The sequence below is a fragment of the Orcinus orca genome, chromosome 8, assembly GCF_937001465.1.
Source record: "Orcinus orca chromosome 8, mOrcOrc1.1, whole genome shotgun sequence".
Classification (NCBI taxonomy): domain Eukaryota; kingdom Metazoa; phylum Chordata; class Mammalia; order Artiodactyla; family Delphinidae; genus Orcinus; species Orcinus orca.
This window is the reverse complement of record NC_064566.1, coordinates 60,890,399-60,906,230: the sequence shown is the minus strand read 5'-3', so window position 1 is coordinate 60,906,230 and position 15,832 is coordinate 60,890,399. Positions and strand designations below refer to the sequence as shown.

Here is a 15,832-nt window from a genome sequence, read left to right as displayed (position 1 = left end):
TCACTACAAATAACTCAATTTCATTTCTTTTTATGGCTGAGTAATATTCCACTGATGTAACATATGTGCCACATCTTCTTTATCTATTCATCTGTCGATGGACACTTCAGCTACCATTTTATATATGTATTTTTTTAATAAAGATTCAGTGGGTTCTCTAAACAGCCAGGGGTTCTAAATTATATAGTCAGAAAATAACATTCTTTAAATTTTTCTCTGTACAAAGAAAGTGTTATTTGGACTTCTGATAGAGTTAAATGTATTAGTACCTTATGGTAGGCCCTATCTGTAGTTATTTCTTTGTATTAGATGATCAGTCTTACATTTTGTAGGAGTATATCTGTTAATATTAAGTCCTATTTATATAACAAAAAATTACACTCGCTTAAACATGATAGTTTATTTTTGTACAAAGAAGATATCCAGAGTAGGTAGTCCAGAGTTGGTACAGTATCACTCCATGTCATCAGTGACACAAGCTGTACCATTATGCTCTACAATCTGTATCGTTTGCCTTCATTCTCAAGGTTGCTTCATGGTCCAGTGTGACTGTTGAAGCTCCCACCATCATATCTGGGTTCCAGGTCAGCAGAGGGAGGACGTGGGAGAGAATACAATTGCAGGGGTCTCAGCTAAAGTAGCTTCCCTTTAAGCAGCCATCTCAGGAATCCCACAACCACATCCATCTACAAGGCTGAGAAATAAAGTCTTTATTACAGGAAAAGTGCCCAATGAAAATGTTGATATCTATTAATAAGAAAAAAGGATAAGAAATAACAAATAGGAAAAATTAATGTTTGGGAAGCAATCCAGCCACCTCTGCCACAGTGGCTCTATTTCAGCGTGGAAAAATTGGAGAATAATAGCAGGTCCTCTTGTGATAACCTACCCAGAATCATTCCCATAGAGCTCATGCATGCCTCTTCATTTCTTATTTAATTCATATTTATGCAGCCTATTAATACAAAGCTTTTTCCAAGCTGAATTTTTGTGTAGACAACACATTTTAGGTACAAATAAGACTGTGATCTCCCAAGGCAACTTTAACCAGAATCATGAGTCTTTCTGTCTCTAAAACTATGGGAAATGTACATTAATCTGCATAAAGCTGAGTATATCAACAAAGCAAAAACAGACCCCCTCCCCCCAAATCAAACAATAGTCAATCTATTTTAAAAGATGTGTTTCAGTGGCTAACTAAAAGTATCTTTCCTTTTACATTACTTCCCACAGTGTGAATTACTTATAAAAACTGATTTAAAAACAAAAAACTTTTTAAGAATGATTTTGCAGCTGCCTTTTTTAAGGGCTGGTGTTTACCATTATAAATTATGTGTGTGTATCATTGATAAACAGAAATTTACAAGCTTACTAGATTTTTTAAAAAATAGAGCACTTGTCTTCCCTAAGAATAGATTCCCTAATGTAAGAAAAAAGTCTGGCTCTTTTATTTTAAAAACCTTTAATTCTTCTTGTAAATGTTACAGGGTTAGCCACTGGGATAGAACAAGCCAAAGTACTTCATTTTACCACTGAGATAGTTATTCTGGGGAACAAAATAGGCCTCCAGATTCCTCCTGCCTACTCCTCAGCCCTTCTACTGTGTTATACAAAATAAACAGATCAAGGAATCTCTTTCCATGTGGTGGAAAGCTTTGTGTTAGAGAAGAATCCAAGTCTCTAGACAGTATGTCTAAGCCATGATTGGCCACAGTAATATTATAAACTAGGTAGTTTGTTTTTAATGCTTTGTTTATCCTCCTTTCTTCCCTGTTCTCCATCCTCAGTCAGTTCAGGAAGCATTGACTGAGCACCTGTTATCCATTAGAGGCCATGTTGGGGGCTAGGGCTACAGAAACACAGACTGTGCCCTCACTGAGTTCACCACCTACGCTTCCTGTGCCTTTGTTCAGGCACGTGGCCACCAACATGGCCTCTGGTGTCTTGTGGCCCTTAGGGGCGCTATCTGCCTCCCCTGGGTATGACCTCATGGGTATCGCCTGGTTTCCTGACACGCTCCTTACCTTCCCGGCTAAGCCTACCCTTCCTGGGTCCATGGCCCAGACTGCCAGTAGTACTTCCATTTAATTCCGATCTTTCCATTCTTACCTTATTGGAAAGGTATTGGTAGTAATTGCAGACCATGTGTTTAAAAAGTGGCGAATAGAGTTGTGAAAAAACTGTTTTAATAACCAAGGACTTTGTTTTTACATGGATCTGTGACCAAAAATTGTAGAAAAGTTTACCCAGTCATACTATGCATGTTTGTAAATAGCAGCTGTAACAATGTTGCTATTTTAGATAATGTTACAGTATCCCTAGATGAATTCACTTAATAGAAATTTTGCTAAAATGATTATCCTCTTTGTAGAAAACTTTCTGAAGTCAATTATTGGGGGACAAACTCTGAATAAATATATGGAGGAACCACTCAGGTCATATAACCTATTAGATTCCTGGGTAAGACCAACCCCCGCAAGGCACCAAAAAAAAAAAAAAAAACGCAATATAAATGTGGGAAGTTGTATTCATTTATTCATTCATACATGCAGTCAACAAATAGTTAATAGAATATGTACCGTGTGCCAGACTGTATTTTAAGTGGTTAACAAAATAAACGTAGTCTCTCTCCTCATAGAATTTATGGTGTAGTGAGAGTGACAATAAAAATTGAAAATAAACAAAAAAATTATTCCATGCCGAGAAAAAATATTATGAAGTATGAATAGGTGCTGTGAAAAGTAACAGGGTGTCCCGGCCAAAGTGGTCGGGGAAGGTCTCTGAAGTTCACATTTAAGATGAGATTCAACAAGGGAGGAAAGTGGGGTGTGTGTGTGTGTGTGTGTGATGAATTGGGAGATTGGGATTGACATGTATACACTCATATGTATAAAATGGATAACTAATAAGAACCTGCTGTATAAAAAATAAATAAAATTAAGAAAAGAAAAAAAAAAAAAGATGAGATTCAAGTTTAAGAAGGAGCCGTGCCAGAGAATCCCAAAGTCTGGCATTTCAGACTGGCTTATCCAAAAGGATATAGCATTTAAAGGATGATTATAACTCTACTGAGGTGTCTGACACATGGAGTTTAGTCATGCCACATGTCAGCCAAAGTTCTAATTCCTAAGCCGAGAACCTGTTTCCTGAAGAGACTCTTAACTCAGGCCTGATGAAGCCCATGGCATTGTTTGGGTTGTTCACTTTGGAGTATGGTGAAATGCTGCTAGTTGCACAGTTGTTTAGTGTGTGTGCTAACCATGCATCTCTTTGTCTGCCTCTTGTATCACCAGGCCTCCGGAACCTGTTTACAGCACTGTGAACAAACTGTGCGATAAGCCTGCTTCTCCCAGGCACTATTCCCCTGTTGAGTGTGACAAAAGCTTCCTTCTCTCAGCTCCCTACCCCCACTACCACCTAGGCCTGCTCCCTGACTCTGAGATGACCAGGTACTGCATGCACTTCCTCACTTCATCTTCTCAAATTGCATGTGCTTCCAAAAGGATGAATGGGTAGAATCTACCTCTGCTTACTTCTCTTGCAATCTACATCTTCCTCAGGGCGGAAAGATGTTCTGCTTCCTTGGGGCAATGGGAGAAATTAAGAACATTGACTTTTTCTTTCTAGTGTGATCACAGAGCACTTACACATGATCACATGATGCTCTAAATGTTCTTGATTCCCATGCATTTTTAATAAGGTATTATATTTTTCCAGAAGAATTAATTCTGAAATTTAATTAGCACTATTTTCCTCATACAGAAGGATGAAATAGAACATTTACTGAATACATTTTTGATTAATACATTTTGAATAATCATACTGTGCTCCATGCATAACAGCCTAAGAAGTAGATACTATTACTGCCGTTTAATATTTTAACTAAATTATTAAATTAATACCACCATTTAACTGACTCCTTGAGGTATTAAACAACTCATCCAAAACTACAGAACTAGTTGGTTCTAACTAACCACAAAGAACATAATCTTCACCTTTACAGTATGTTAACATCTGTTATCTTATTTAGTTACTCCCATTTTATATAAGAAAACCGAAGTTCAGAGAAGTTAAGGCAGTTCCCTCAGTATGATATTGCCAATAGCTGTGGAGTCCAGATTTGATCTTAGAATGTTTTGAGTTTTTCCACAATTTGTAAACAAATTGTTCTAAATCTAAAGGTTGGACATAATTCTGCATTATAATTCTAAAGCATATGTATGACAGATAATAAAACCCTATCTTCCTGTAGCAGCCAGAGAGAGAGAAAGAAAAAGAGAATACAATGTTCCATAAGGTAGTTCCAATTTAGTTTAAAGTGGGGAGATCTCAACTGTGATGTTTCTACATGTAATGGGGTGCTTATATTGTTATGTTTTCAGACAGAATATCTTCATATGTCTTCATAATATTATTAGGACTGAGAAAATACAGATTTTAGAGTGATTCATAGTGAAGAGGGTCTCCTTAGAACATCATCTCTGTCTTTGGAGATTTTCAAAGAATAAGTTTAGAAGTCAATTATTTGCCTCTCTAGGGGAGTTCAATAACAAATTTTAAGTTATATCTAACATTTCTAGAAATAGATGAGAAACATAGTTTTGGCTATGTAATCAGCTGGGGCATTTTCACTAATTTGCAACAGGTAAAGCCTAATAGCTTTGCTTGTTTTAAAATTCTTTATAAATATTAATTAAATCCTCCTATACTTTTAACAAATTATAAAAACTTTTTCTTGGTACAGTGAACAATACAATTTTGAAGCTAAGAGGGCAAAGTCACCATAGCCATAGGGAAGGGAGAAGGAACACACACACCTACAATAACGACTTTCTAGTAATTATGCATCTATAAATAGTCAGCTACATAAAGGCAGCTAACATTTATTGAGCCCCTCCTGTGTGCCAGGCGTGTTGTTGAGCACTTCTTACAAATTATTTCTCCTAACCCTGACAATCACCTTATGAGGTAGATGTTATCATTATCTTTGCTTTACAAATACAAAAGTCGGGGCTTGAGAAGTTACCTGACATGCCCACGATCAGCCACCACTAAGTGGCAGGGCTGGGATTCAAACCCAGGTGACCACTAGCACCTGCATAGGCATAGGCATAACGGCCCAGACGTCTTTGCTTGCTGGAAAAATTCTCCACCCATTTCTCTTTGCCTTTCCTTTCTCTATTTTTATCCTGCCTGCTCATCTCCCTTCATCTGGCTCAGTGTCAATGAATCTTTTTTTTTTTTAACCCGTGTTCTTTTTTGATGAACACAAGAATTACATTCCTTGCCTCCCACTGGGGATTGTGATGTATCCCTTCCTAAAAACTCACCAATAAGTGGATGACAGAATCTACCTTTTGTATGGACCCACCAGATATGATTCTTCTCCATTTACTTTCTGTAATCTGTATTATGAAAACCACAGGGTTTTTTCCCCCAATTTTTTTTTAAAAATTGCAGTATAATGTCGAATATGTGTTTTTCGTATTACACACCCTCAGCAGTCCTGATATGCACTAGTCCCCACCCTCACCCTTCATCTTCCCTTTGGGAATTCTATTTTCTATTTATTCTCATTCTGTCTCTATCCTTTTCCCTATTCTTTCCTTTCCTTTTCCATACTTTTTCATATTTATTTCTAGAAAAATGTCACACACACACAGACACACCCATTTTAGTGGCATTGCCACCAATACACTGATACTGAAATTCTTGATTTCTCCCCCACTTTGTTCCCCTTCCACACTTGTCCAACTCAGTAAATGGCACATATATTTACTCCACTGCCCAAGCCAAAACTTGAAAATCACACTTCGCACTTTGTTTTCCCTCACACCCATCATTCAGTCTGTCTTCAAGTCCTGTTGATTCTACCTCTGAAATATATCTCAAATCTATTAATTCTCCTCTACTTGTTTTTCCACCGCTTTAATCCAAGCCTCCATCATCTTCCACCTATAATAGTCTACTAATTGGTCTCACCCCTTCCACTTTTGTCCTCCTCTTTTAGTCTCAGTGCAGCCAAAGTGATCTGTTAAAAATACAGATCAGATCGCTCTCTCTCCTTTGCATTAGGATAAAATGCAAAGTCATTAACATGGCATCCAGGCTGTGCATGATCAAGCCGCTGCCTGCCTCTTAAACATCTCATGTCACTCTTCCCTTTGCTGAACACACTGTTCACACCAGCCTTCCTTTTCTTCACAAAATGCACTGAATCTCTTCCTGTCTCAAGCGCTTCACACATGCTCATTCCTCAAACTGAAAAGCCCTTCCTACACTTTGCCTGATTAACTTCTGGTCATCTTAGGTCTAAGTTTAACTTGTACTTCCACAGAGAAGCTCCTTGAAAAAGGAAATCAGGTCCTCTACTCTATTCTCTCTCTCTCTTTTTTCCCATATGACTCAAGCAATTTATAATTGTACATTTATGTGATTTTTAAACCAAATGCCTATCTCACGCTCTGTGCTGCAAGGTCAATGAGTGAAACGCTGTCTATTTTGTTCACTGCTAACACTTAGCCCAGTGCTGGCACAGCAGGAGCTGAGAATTACTGCGTGCCTAATTAACGTGGAAATAAGATCTGAAGACAAGCAAACAGATACCTGTTTCCGGAACAGGTCATGGCTCAAGCTGTGCTTTACCCATTTTTTTTACCTCCATGAATGAATGAATCCATGCATGGAAACAAATAACAAACTAGAACTAATTTTGTGTATTTCACTTTCACCTTCAATTTTCTTGACGGTCAGTGTCTACATTACAGATTGATTAGGTAGCTCTCAGCTCTTCATGAAGACTGGGCAATTCCTTTCAGAGATTATTTACTTCCTCTCCAATGGGAAATACCTCTCTGAGCAGATGTTTCTTGAAATACAGCCAGTAGTTCAGGGGACAAGTTCAAAGATTCTAGTTCCATTTATGACACCATCACTTGCTTTTTCCACTGTGACCTTGAATAACTTAAAGAATATCAGAGGTAGGTGAGAACTGAGAGTTAGATAGACAAGCCCTTATCCAACTCTGTTAATGATGAGGAACCCAATCCGTTGTCTTCATGGGCCCACGTCTTACTTCTGCTCATGGTAAAATAAAAGTATTTAGGGATCTTCTGCCCTACAAAGAATATTATAAGAAAATATCAATTCATTCAATCGAGATTTATCAAGCACTGACAAAGTGCAAAATATTATACTAAGGACAACCTTTTACAAATATGTAAATTGAAGAGGCCAACCAAAAATTTTGAAGAAATGCCTAATCTTTAAGTTGCAATATGTGCTAATATATATTTTTCAGGGCATTTGAGAATTCCCCAGTCTATTTCAGAAGTATGCCCATATTGATATAGTAATTACAGTCTCAGATGATGATGTAAGCTAGTTCTGTGAAAGTTAGCCCGTGAACCACGCTTCCCTGTGTACCAGTTAATCTCTAATTAGCATTCATAAAAATGGAGGCAAGTCAGCAAAAGCAGGGAGTCAGTCGTCTGTATTCTCTGCCTTTTGAATACCCAAGTTCTCAGCTCTTTGAACTGATAGCAAATATTCAGGGATGGATTAATTGTATACACAATTTACTTCTATAACATCATGTAAAAGAAAACAGAGAAGTTATAAGTTTTCCTTAGCAAAGCATTTTAAATTACTTGGCAAAGTGTCAGCTCCTAAGGCTGCAGATTATGTTTAGAGTAATTGACTTTTCAGATCTTGCAAAAGCAAGAAATGGGCAGAGCCTGGAATAAAACTAAAATTTGGAGCTCTATGAAAAACAAATGGGATTGCTGTGAGGCTCCTGCTTATCCAGTATATCTTTTTCTTTAAGAAAAAAAAAAAAAAAGATGTAGTTTTTGATGTTGTAGTTGGTTTTTCTACTTTGGGAAAATGGTAAGTTATTCAGCTTTTAATATTCCTGGGGCAAGGAAAATCATATTCTTGCCTGTTTTCTCGACATACGGCATATTTTCATTTGTCCTTTTACATAATTGGTCCTAATTATTGTTTTGTCGTTGATAAACAGAGACTGAGATAAACCAGATGAAGGCTAATTAAAATATGTGGGCAGATTTGGGATAGGAAATGGACTCTGAAGTATTAGGTGATCATAAAACATCTTTACTCCTTGAAGAGATGTATTCATGGGACTTCTACTAGGTCACCAGAGATTAACCTGGATGCTAGGGATTTAAAGGTGAATAAGACACGGTCCTTCCCCTTAAGCAGTTCAACATGTAAGTGGAGAATTCATTACTGTGCATTCTGATGTATATCTGCTAAAGGCCCTTGGTTTCTCCAGTGTACTTAGTCTCTAGGTAACTAAAAGAAGACTATTATAAGAGGTACTGATGGGAGCAAACATGCACTCAGACTGTCCCTTCTGCGAAGGTGTGAACTTACACATATACACAGGAATCTTCCCCACTCACACCTTATGTTATTAATTCCTAGTCATTTAGAAGAACCATTCTGACTAGGAAACTTAACCTTATCTTTTCATAGGTCCATCTGCTAGATTAGTTTCTAACAATTTTCTACAGGGCTCAGAATCCATGTCTATAATTCACTCCTTGTGTAGAAATCAAAGTTGGCAGCCTCAAGCCATTCCTAGTTTGGGAACACAGAGCAAGATCTTTCTCTTACAAGATTTCAGCCATATGGCAAAGTTATGGTGGCCTGTCTTTGGCAAGCGTTCTCTTCTTATAAAATATTAGAAAATGTATCTATTAATGTTTTAACTGTCTCAAAGTCTATAAACCCAAAATCAAATATAACTTCTAGACATAATAATGCTATCCTAAAAGTACACGTGAGTCTCTAAAGGTAAACAGAGGAGGAATCATCTAACTCAGCCTCTGCTTTTCTTAAAGTTTTCTCAAAGACACTGAGCTCATCAGTCAGATGAGGGAAGAAGTATGTTGCAGGTAAAAGGAATAGCACAGAGTTAAGCCTCATGATGTGTACAAGCACAGGGCACTCTGGAACAACCAGTAGTTCTGTGTGGCTAAGGGTTATTGGGTGGGTGATAAAGTTGGAGCTGCAGGCAGCTACAGTTCATAGAGGGTGTTCCTTGCCAAGCTGAAGATTTTGAACTTCATCCTGTAAGCAGCGAGGAGTTTGAATGCTGAGCAAAGACATAATTCAACTTGTGTTTTTAGAAAGATCACTCTGTCTGCTGTGTGAGAAGAGTTGGAAGACAGGGAGACTAGTTAGCATATCGAGTAGGGTTGAAATCATGAAGAACTAAACTGAAGCTATGGCGATGGAGAGATATAAATAGATACAGAATTAATTATCAAATAGATTGGGTGGTACTTAGTGATTGACCGATTCAAGGGGAAGACTTTTCTGGCTTGGAGTATTCATGAGATGGTGATTGCATCATCTCCCCTTGGAGACAGGGGGCACAGTTGTCCACAATAAATATATTTAAACATAAAACTCTGTAGAGGGAAACTCAGTGGAAGGAAAGGGAGGCAAAGTATATGAGGAGGTCTCTTGTTTGAAATGAAGGCAACCTGATGTTGTAGAGGAGCCAGGGATTGTGTCCAGACTGTCTAGGTTTGAGGCCTTCTTCTGGGCATTAACTCACCAGAAAAGGGGGAAATTAATCATAGCTGTGCTATTCTCCTCTTAGGGTTGTTGTGAGGATCCAGGGAAATGGAGCAAGTGAATTTTCGTCTAGGCACTACCTACATTAGTCATTATTAATTGTTTTCATATGCTTATTCTGTTTTAAAGCCTTGAGCTCACGCATATTTATTTTTGGTGTTATCACAAATCAGGTGAAGAATATTTACCAACACAGGTATATCCCCAGGGGCCAAAAGGAAGCTGTGGATGCTAATTTCTTCTGTCATTCTTAGTGGCAGCATCCTTGTCACCACAGGCAAAGTCATATATTTTCCCTTTTATTGTTGCATTTATAGTCTCCCCGTAAAAGGTGGCATATTTCTAAAGCCACGTGCGACTTCATGCATGTATAATTTTCTTTTTTTAATCTACTCACATAGCAGTATTTCTAGACCGCACGTACCTTTTTAGGAACGTAGACAAAATGACAGCTAGAGCACAGATTAGTAGCCAGGCACTTTCCGTATGCACCTTCTTGTTTCTAACAATCCCGACAACTCTGTAGAGGGTGAGTTTTGATGTAGCAAACGGAAGAGCCAGGACTCCAGCCAGGGCTTTCCCACGGCCAGGCGCCTGCTCTCAGGGAGTCTTAATCCCTCTCGCACTCACCGCAGCTTCTCACTCAGGCCCCCACGTCTTACGTCCACAGTGCCACAAATCTGTGGATCCTGAAAGCAATTCAAGCCTTGTTCACACGACGTAATCTGGGAAATGCACCATTAAAAGAAGAAAGAAGATGCTTAACAAATCATTGACCTTCTTATGCCCTTAAAAGGCTGAGATAATTTGAAAGCGTTCTTAATTTCATTTTTAATTAAAACCAGGAGAGGAAACCCTCCGGGCATGGCTCCTAAAGCCCGACTCCTTCCGGAGTTTATGCAGCAGCTTCTTCTTCAAAGGCCTTCGCTGCCTTTTTGAAGTAGGTGATCACTAAACCCAACTGGAATTAAGCAAACTAAGGAGAGATTAATGACTCCCACAGAGTCACAGAGGCGGCTCTTGCCACATTCCGTTTTACAGCCTCTTCTCTGTGCAGGGTGATATATGCAAGGATTCACACCGAAAGAAACACCCCTTGCTTTAAAAGTAATGCATTTTCTATGTAGATCCTTTTTAAAAAACATGCCATTTACTGTTTCCCTTCACTTTTGTTCTTATATTAGGGAGGAGGTGTTCTTTCATTAAGATTTCAAGAATTTTTTTTAAAGCACATTTCAAATTACATCATATAGTGTAAAGGAGGAAGGAAGGCCAGGGTACTTACCCTCTTCCTAAAACTCTCAATTACTCTTCACAACAACCCTAGTAGGTCCAGAGAGGGAGTCTCAGGAGAGCTGGGAAATGCACCCAGATTGATCTTATTCCAAAATTCCTGTTCTGAGACATTCAAATAACTCTCTGTGATGCAACAATCTAAACTGACTCGACTTGCTGTTTCTAAAAAGCCAGATTACTTATCTACCTGGGACGTTATGAATATTTTCCCTCAGTTTTAGTACATTCTTTTTGTTTTGGGAGCAATCTTTGTATCTACTTTAGTAAATCATTGTATTATTGGGCAGCAGTAAGAAACTGAAGAATAAGCATAATTTCAAAAGCATTTCTTTATGGAGGCAAAGTAGCTGTGAGAAAATGCTATGCAAAATCACAATAGCAACCAATTATAGGAACTCAGAAAGAATCAAGACAGTAACATTAAACCATAACACCCACAGCATAGATACAAATTAAAACTGCTAAGTGTACTGAGCGCTTTTATATGCCAGGCACTTTTCCAAACTTTTATATGTACTAACTAATTTTATCCTCATGACAGTCTCTGGGGTAGGTATGATTATTCCAATTTTATAGAAAACTATGGTTACGTATTTAACTAACAAATGGAAACAGTGGGGTGAGATTGTTGAAACAATATATCAGGACATACTTAGACTATTAATTTCATTAGAGCGAGGGTTTTGCTGTTTTATTTACTGTTGGATTCCCTGTGCCAAAAATGATTTCTGGCATGTAGTCCTAACAGTAATAGTGGTGATGATGGTGATGAAGCGGAAGGAGGAGAAGAAAACAACCACTGTCACTTATATAATCTTATTACCTGCCAGGCTGCACTTTCTACAAATTAGCTCATTAATCCACACAGCAATCCAAGAAGGCATGTGTTATCATTATCCCCATTTTGCAAGTGAAGAAACTGAGGTCTGGAGAGGTTAAGTGACCTAAGGTCACTTAGGATTAGGATAGGATTTGAATCTAGCAGGCTGGCACCAGAATCTGTTCTTTTCACATGTGCTCAGTAAATATTTATTGAATGTTATTCTCATCACACATAATACTCCTCAAGCATTAAATTCTGAGGAAAAAAAAAAGGATACATCATTTAACAATAGTCAAATTTTAATAGATAGGTGGATGGATAGATAATGAATATATGGTTAAGAATCTAGACTCTAGAATCAAAGTGTTAGGGTTTGAATCTTGCCTCCACAAATCCCTAATTATGTAAAGTTGAGCAGTTGACAACCACTCTGAGCTTCTGTATCCTCAATCTGTACGATAGCAATAATCGTGGTATCCATTTCATGGGTTGCTGTAAGGATTTAATGAAGTGATACGTAAAGTGTGAAGAGGAGTGCCTGATAAATATGAACTTCCTGCTATTTATGTGTGTGTGTGTGTGTGTGTGTGTGTAAAATGACATATTATGACCCCCTAAGTAGATACCTCAGGCTGAGGTGGGAATGAATTTTTATTAAAAGACAATTACGAGAGGCTGTTTTCATTCCTAGCCTGATGGTGAGTCCAGTGAATTGTAAAGGGAGATGAATGCTAGGGTTGGCAGTATAGGCGGAAGGGCTGTGCAAGACTGCTTATATTTATACAGAGATCTAAATATTTCAGAATGCAGAATTTTGTTTTCATTAAAGGATCAAAATTTACCTCTCAATGCAGAGAAGGTAAGTCTTCCATTTCCACTCTTTAATTCAGTTCTGTAGACCTTAAGCTCATATGAAGTTTAAAGGATCCCTTGAACAAGGTTTTTAAAGTCAGCAGGGATGTGTGTTCCACACTGAATACTAAAACCTAAGATCACTATATTCCAGAGAAAGTGAGTACATTAGAAAGTAAAGAGGAATTTTATGGTTCGCTTTAAGTGGGGGGAGGGTCTACTGGGCTTAGCTAACCCAGCTAGAGCTTTTGTCTAAATTTAAGAAATGCTCCCCTTCTGCGTTGGCTCTTCGTTGCTGCGTGCGGGCTTTCCCTAGTTGCGGTGCGCGGGGGCTACTCTTCGTTGCAGTGCGCGGGCTTCTCATTGTGGTGGCTTCTCTTGTTGTGGAGCATGGACTCTAGGCGCGTGGGCTTCAGTAGTTGTGGTGCACAGGCTTAGTTGCTCCACAGCATGTGGGATCTTCCCGTACCAGAGATCAAACCCGTGTCCCCTGCACTGGCAAGTGGACTCTTAACCACTGTACCACCAGGGAAATCCCGAAATGCTCCCCTTCTGGATGAAGGACAAAATGTACAGGGCCCCAGTGTGACATGTAAAAGGAGTTCAGATCGGTTTCAGCCCTAGCTCATTCCCTTGGTCAAGCGTTCTTGTGAACATCCTGCCTAACAGAATGGATTGGCCCAGACTGAAGACAGGGATGAGAATCTATTTCTCTTTGTTATTTCCATCTCTCTCAACTTTATTCTAATGTTCTGCTTCCTTTCTTATGCCTCTGGCATCATTATGAGGATATCACTCTCTCAACCCTATAGGTTTAAAAATAACTAGAGGCTAATACAAGTTCAGAGATGGAAGACACCCTAGAAACAATTTAGTCAAACTTGATATGCTCCAGATGAGGAAACTGCCACTCAGCCCACAAATATGTATTAAATGCCTATTATATGGCTAGTACTTCTGGGGATACACAGTCCAGGCATGGTCAAACACTAGTCTCAGGAGGTTTAGGGACCACTGGGCCCAGAGGGTTTATTTTGTGCATATAATTGACAGCCATTGGTAATGTAAAAAATAATTATTACAGATTGTATTTTTCAAATATATGTGAATTTTACTTAGCTTTCAGCCTTATTTATTCTGGATCCATTCTGCTTTCTCCTAGATACTATATTTATAGGTTTGTGTTCATCGGTTTCTAGGCATTCAGACCTTTTTCATGTGAAATCTGAAGGTCAAGTGACAGACCAGATTTCCTTCCAGCTCTCCCCACTCTCATATGATAAGCTACTGGATAAATTCTTACTCTCTTGCTAGCACTGGAATCTATGTTCCTTGTAGGGAGGCCTTAGGCTACACTGGGCATGAGGAAAGGGGCTGTGAGTAAAAACAAAAGTCTCTGACCAGATGCCCACCAGTATAATTGCTGGAATTCTGAGACTCTCCCTTCCTTCTGTGCAGGGCCCTTGGTGACTCATGCGTTGTCCTGAACAACCATTTCCACACTCTTACAAGGCAACCTTTCCCATTGTTTCCCCATAGGATGCCCCTCACTTATGACAAATCACTTAGTCTTCTCACCTTTGTCACTGTCCCAACCCCTTAGAATGATGTCATTTCAGATGTACATCTACTTTTCCACTGCTGTCCGCACTGGTGCTCCACACCGAGGCCAGACTTCTAGGACTTGGGCAGTGTCTGGCAGGGGCGAGATGAGAAGCCTTTCATTTCTACCCTGTACCGGTGCTCCACAACTGGGCGTCTTCTGTTACGACACTGAGATCCACGCTTCTGCCTCTTGACAGGTATGACGTGGGACCTCTTGTCACCTGGGGCTTTTGCCCTCAGGCACGGACTGTTGCCTTCCCTGTTTTTCTTGCCATCTTCCATAGCAGCTCTGTTTCTGTCCCAGCCAGATTCCTTGTCCTGATTTTCATGTTGGAGGCTTTTCCTCTGGGATCCTTGTGACCCATAAAAACAGCTTCTAATCCAGACTCTTTCCCAGCAGAGAAACAAAAAAGACAGACAGACTTTTCTTTGTTGAGCAACTTTAATATTCATTTTCCAGAACATCAACCCTTTCTCAGAAGATGATCTACTTTTTAAAACCCTGAAGTTAAAAGAAATTACAACAGGAGGGATGGGGATAGTGACTGTGGGAAATCAGGTTGGGGTGGGTGGATGGCTTGTCCAATGATGCTTCAGGCAGCTACTGGCATCCAATTGGTCAAGAGTTCCTAGTAATCTTTGGTCAAAGACTTCCTATAAATCACAGCTCCACAATGCAAGTTGCCTTTCCTGAATCCTCATCTGGGCATGTACTGTTGGTTTCTTCTCTCCCTTCTCTCTAAAAGGCCTCCTAATGTATCCCATGTTCTTGCTGTACCCCTCAATGAGACCTCTCTCACGGAATGTCACGAGACCCCCCTCTGTTTCCTTAGGTCAGCAAGTGGAAATTGACACTTTCTGAATTCACTCAAGATTCAGGCTCTTTCTAACCCCACGTCTGCCATCTTAAGTTGTCACAATATTTAGACCCTTCCTTTTTTCTTTTTAGGTCCAAAGTTAGCTACTGAGGGAGCAGGCAAACAATCTTTAGTTCTTCGTGCACTTCCATCCCATAATACCCAGGGGAATAGTGAATGTCAAGAACAAACCAAGTCTATTTGCAAATTTTCCACTAGTAATAATTCTGTATAAATGAAAACAGGGTGACTCTCTGTCACCTCTTTATGGGTAGGAACAATGCTATATGTTGTCCATGTGACACATGAGCATACAGTGACACTCAATGGAATGACAAATGGTAGGTGTCCACCTGAAACAGTGACTCACAGCCCAAAGGGTGGGTTTACATTTAGTGGAAGCTCTTCTCCTGGCTGAAGGCAGTGCATGGAAGAGTAGGTATTTGAGAGGAATCCTTCTCTCTGGGCCATAGTTCACCCTTATTGTCTTGGGAGAAGGTGATACATACTGTTTTCCCTGAGATTTCTGAGTTAGGCCACAGAAACAGATTTTCTTCATCCTATCTACTGGGCGTTGTAACAGGTGATGTCTACTTTTTGTTAAAGTCTGTTTTATTTGTATTCTACATGTGTCAATGCCAGATGCTCTGGAGAAGTCATGTCATACGTGGATTCCTCCAACATGTCTTAGAGGGTTAGGTCATTGTAATGTGCACTGCTAGGCTTTCAAAGGTGGGATCAAGGTCCAGAGCAAGCAAACCTCTCAGCAACTCTGATTGACACTGTGAAG

General features: G+C 39.4%; 1 protein-coding gene and 2 long non-coding RNA genes across 26 annotated transcripts in view; 1 reads left to right on the top strand and 2 right to left on the bottom strand.

Moving 5' to 3' along the window:
* Positions 1 to 15,832, top strand: part of DLG2 (discs large MAGUK scaffold protein 2) — a 2,044,900-nt gene that overhangs the window by 1,552,428 nt on the left and 476,640 nt on the right. For 19 of the 24 annotated variants that reach the window (XM_049713435.1, XM_049713436.1, XM_033431831.2 and 16 more), the window contains one exon: positions 3,294 to 3,449. The exons of the other annotated variants lie outside the window; for them this stretch is intronic. In XM_049713435.1, the coding sequence (XP_049569392.1) occupies positions 3,294 to 3,449 (156 nt within the window). The remainder of the gene's footprint in view (positions 1 to 3,293; positions 3,450 to 15,832) is intronic. 24 annotated transcript variants of the gene reach the window in all.
* LOC125965184 (uncharacterized) overlaps positions 1 to 15,832 on the bottom strand; it is a 1,042,439-nt gene that overhangs the window by 787,253 nt on the left and 239,354 nt on the right. The gene's annotated exons all lie outside the window — the stretch shown is intronic.
* On the bottom strand, positions 353 to 10,973 carry LOC125965182 (uncharacterized). The gene is made up of 3 exons (XR_007478774.1): positions 10,895 to 10,973; positions 10,034 to 10,334; positions 353 to 694 (listed from the first exon to the last, which is right to left on the bottom strand). It is a non-coding gene; the product is annotated as an uncharacterized LOC125965182 (long non-coding RNA).